Here is a 4,610-nt window from a genome sequence, read left to right on the forward strand (position 1 = left end):
ACTGATTTCTCTCTCTATCTCTCTCTCTCTCTCACACACACACACACACACACACACATACACGTGTGTGGTGTGTGTGTGTGTGTGTGTGGGTATGTTAGTGTGTGAGTGCGCGCACAAATCTGAATGTTTATTAACTTTGTTGTCTGAGTAATTAATGGCTGTTGTTTATATGTGTGAAAATATTAGCTGCTTTGCAAAATGAACTGCCACAGAGGTAAGAAAATAATTATACGCTTGCCTCTAATTTTGGCCAGCATACGTGCTATCATCTCTTAGAGAATTAGCTAACGGAGGGGAATTTTATGGTCGACCACATTGCCTATCTTTGCAGAGAGAGAGAGAGAGAGAGAGAGAGAGAGAGCACATTTAATGTAAAAAGAATCACTGGGAGGTTTAATAAAGAATTACCGAGGGATCTTAATGAAACTTTTTAAGTGAGAAATGAGAGGGACATGACCTGGTTCCCCGTCGAGGAGGCTGACGTTCATGATAATGATTTCCTTTTCCTTTGTCCAAAAGGCCACCAAAAACTTCACCCGAGCTCTTTATTTTTCTTGTTTATTTAATATAAGAAATAATATTGTAATAAATCAGCTGGCGCTAAATTCCGTCATGTGAGAGAGAGACAGAGAGACAGAGAGAGCCGGATGTCGACGGCATGTCACCTGGGCGATCTATAATTCTATAATACCAGCCACACCAGTACAGAGCCAACACCAACCCACAGCCAGGAACACCGGTTAGGCCTATAAGATCACAAAGCCTCCGGATCCGATTTCGTCATCATCCCACCAGGATTGAAAATGCAGTCCACTATCCAACCCACCAATTGTAAACATCCTGCCTTCTGTATATACCAGTGCATCATGTACCTCAGTTCATTCACTTTTGCACTTTTATAGTTCTGTTGAGTGAAGAGATCAGGAATGAAGAGCTGTGGAAGTTGCTGTATGCTGACGATCTGGTGATATCTGCTGAAAATGAGGAGGACCTAGAGAGAAGGGTTGGAGACTGGCAGGAGTCTTTAGAGAGGGTAGATTAAAGGTGACTGTGAATAAAACATTGATTTTTCTGAGCAGTAATGAAGATAGAGACATAATAATAATCCAAGAAAGAAGAGGCTCGATTATAAAACAGGCAGAAAAGTTCAAATACATAGGATTGACTTTAAGCCAAGAGGGAGGATGTGAGGCTGAAGTTGACCGTAGGATAAACCTGACGTTTGCCCTATGCACCTAGTAACCTCTCCCTCCCTTGTGATGCCCCTTCTTTATTGTAGGCAAGAAAGACATTCCTTTCTGACGAAATACTGTTCTCTTCCAGCACTGCCTGGGGATTCAGAAAGTCTTCCTTGGAAGATTATACGATTGGGAAACATCCAAGATGGCAGCCATAGACAGGGACATAAGGACCTAGGATTGCCGTCAGAAATCAGTAATGTAGGAGGCCATCAGTTAAGCAGTAGAGCAGGTAAGCAGTATAGTAGTCAAGCAGTAGACCGTGTCACGATACTCTACGTCCACAGATATCTCTGGACCCAGCTATTCATAACGAGTTGAGAGACAGACTCCAGACGAAACCCAAACTCTACCATGGCCCTTGTACCACCAGCCATTCCACTTGCACCCTGCTTACTCCCTTCATTGGTAGCAAGAAATATGTTAACTTGACCGCCATCTCAACTGGCTCATTCAGCAACGAATGTCAAGTCCACTGACTACATCAGGTAATGTGCCGAGAAAACTGTACTATCATCTAGAAACTAGTGTCTGTAATTCCAGTTCCCATTCTTAACATCCTCTCCATTTCCATTCCTATATCATCAATCTAACTTTGAATTTGTTTCCCAAACTCAATTTCAGTGACCTATTGCAGTGATATAATTATATCGTGTGGTGTTATAGTCATATTCTTCAATCGTGACTTAGTTGTATCTTGGCAACATGATTCGATTAAATATTTTGTTTGAAATATAGTGAGAAATTGCTTAAAGTTTTGTTTTGTGCTTGTGCCTTAATTGAAGTAAATTCTTGGAATATCTAAGCTTCGGTCGTTACAGCTCAGACTGTATTCCCGATTTACCAGCGGTGCTGTTGTGCCTACTTGTGTTTCAAGCAATGGTGTTATTAGAAATAACTGCAAATTACATTTACCAAGAGTGAACACAGAAACTGTTTTGAGTGGTGCATTTTCTTCTTGCTATTCCGTGTCAGACCCGCCGGAGGAAATCATGTTTTATTTTACCTGTTAACGTTAGAAAGTAGTTCTAATTAATTTAGCTACTTCTACTCGTACCTTGTGTGGCACTAGTTTTTGTTTGTAACTCTGTTTAGCGTAGCCTACAATCCCACGGGCTCTATAGAAACCCCTGTAATATTCCTTGTAATTTTTGTGAAATCACACTTGATTTTTTTGTTTTATTTTGAACGAATTTGGTAGTTTAGTATACTTTTCACATTAATTATTCTATTTATTCTGTTTGCTGCCCCCATTTTGTTGGTCCTTCGTAGTTACCAATTAAGTTGTCCTGTAGCAAAGGCATCCAAATTGAGCCAGGTCATTGACCTAGTCAATCAATGATATATATATATATATATATATATATATATATATATATATATATATATATATATATATATATATATATATATTTGTGTGTGTGTGTGTGTGTGTGTGTGTGTGTATGTGTGTGTGTATAATATTAAAAACAGGGCATGAATGATAAGTATCTTTATTTGAGACTGGTTTCGGATATTTACTTTCCTCCGTAAAAAATCAATTAAGTAATATAAGTTACATTAAAATTAACAAAGCAAAATAAAGTAAAATTACACAATTACAGGACATAATATCCTAAACCCGCAGCAAAATCTTAAAATATAGAAAAATACTCAATGTTTTGTTTTCAAAGAGAGTAGCCACAGTGAAAACGAGTTTATCACATCTGTTTATAGGAAACCCACTTTCACGGGTTTGACCACCAAAATGTCCTCATTTATTCCTCTTCAGTTCAAGCGAAATTTGATTACGACCTTAACATCGAAAGCTTTTAATATATGTACGAATTATGTTAATATGGACCTAGAGTTTAATTTCATAAAGCAGTGCTTATTTTTCAATGGCTTTAGCAAAAGTTTTACGAATACGTATATAGGAAAGGAGCTTAAAAAATTATTACCTCCGAAATCTACAACTGTCAATGTCAACAGAGCAGTTATGCATTTTCCCATCGCATTTCTTGGAAAAGGGTTATTTAATGTTAAGAAAAGGTTAACCAAACTTTTGCATGAATTCTACCCGCAAATAAACAGTGGTATTTAAGCCAAAATCTACATTACAAAAATTCATCAGGTTCAAGGATGTGATACCAACTGAGCTGCAGTCAGCTACTGTGTCATTGCTGTAGTGCAATGTACTGTCGGCCAAAAAACTCTTGGCAGAGTTTCATAATTTTTCGTTCACCTGCCTGACGCACGATTCATGCCTTATTCATCTATTTTTCTTTTCAAAGATGGAAGAAATCATATGTAATGACGTTAAAAACAGTCACTGATATCTTTAGAACATTATGTTATGTTATTATGTAAAACTATTTTCCATATAGCAAAATTGATGCGAACGAAACGGAGTGATAAAATACGTCATATCACAACCATAGATATACATTACCAAATAGATAGGAGACACCTATCACTAGTAGTATCGCATAAACATAGTCCTTAAATTATCATTTCAATATTAAGTTGAAGGTAGTTGAACTTTTCCATTTGTTAAATTTTACAGAAAACATTGGAATCTCACAAAATGCTATCAAATTTAAAACCAAAAGAAAAAAAAAAAAAAAAACATATCCTAACAGTGTGAACCAGGCGACCTCACTCTATTGCTTTTGATGTTATGTGTACGGGAATCTAATGTCAATGTGTCATTTATCGGTCTAAGAAACATCCCTAGATGAGCGAGAGACAATTATTGCACTGCATTCGGTGCAAGTTCCTGTTGGAGAGATATCAAGAAAGCTTAATAAACCGGAGAGAATCATACATAGAAAAATCAAATTGTTTAAAGAACGGCAAAATTTAGAACATGGGCCTAGACTAGGTGGAACACCTCGAAGCACCACAAAAGAAGACAATACAATAGTGTAAATGTTGCTGAGCAACATTCATTTGTGAATTTTGAATTCTAGTGCCTCGTCACGACATTACTGAACCAGGAATCATGACTAGCTCTACGTTTATGACAGGTGTCTGATGAATAATTTAGATGGAGAGGAAGAGGTTTTTAAATCTACACTTGAAATCTTTGATAGTTGTCTAATGAATAAGTCTAATGAATAGGCAAACTTATCCTTGATGGATGAGAGATTCAGTTAGGCTTACTCTTTTTGTTTTGTTTTTTATCGGTGGCCAGTGAATACCACGGATAGGGAGGGAAACGGTTTCAATGATGCATGCATTTTTTTCTTCAAAACCTAAAGAATACATGTTATTGGGAGATACTTTATTAACATAGGCCTAATCCTTCCATCACTCCTATACGCCACCTCCGCTCTCTTCTACATCTCAGGCGACTAGATCCGACTTCTCACTACGAACTCCATCTCG

At 37.4% G+C, this 4,610-nt stretch overlaps 1 protein-coding gene across 1 annotated transcript; it reads left to right on the forward strand.

The window, feature by feature from the left end:
* Positions 1 to 201: 201 nt before the first annotated feature.
* On the forward strand, positions 202 to 1,720 carry LOC135203256 (uncharacterized). Its single transcript, XM_064233027.1, has 3 exons — positions 202 to 217; positions 906 to 1,036; positions 1,529 to 1,720. Exons 1-3 carry the CDS (start codon positions 202 to 204, stop codon positions 1,718 to 1,720), a joined length of 339 nt encoding a protein of 112 aa, XP_064089097.1.
* The last annotated feature ends 2,890 nt before the right edge of the window (positions 1,721 to 4,610 follow it).

This window comes from Macrobrachium nipponense, chromosome 36 (genome assembly GCF_015104395.2).
Source record: "Macrobrachium nipponense isolate FS-2020 chromosome 36, ASM1510439v2, whole genome shotgun sequence".
Taxonomy (NCBI): domain Eukaryota; kingdom Metazoa; phylum Arthropoda; class Malacostraca; order Decapoda; family Palaemonidae; genus Macrobrachium; species Macrobrachium nipponense.

Excerpts from the sequence above, each read along its gene's own strand:
- LOC135203256 (XM_064233027.1), top strand. Across the intron at positions 1,037-1,528 it reads GGCAGGAGTCTTTAGAGAGG|ATATCTCTGGACCCAGCTAT; the intron begins GTAGATTAAAGG and ends CTACGTCCACAG.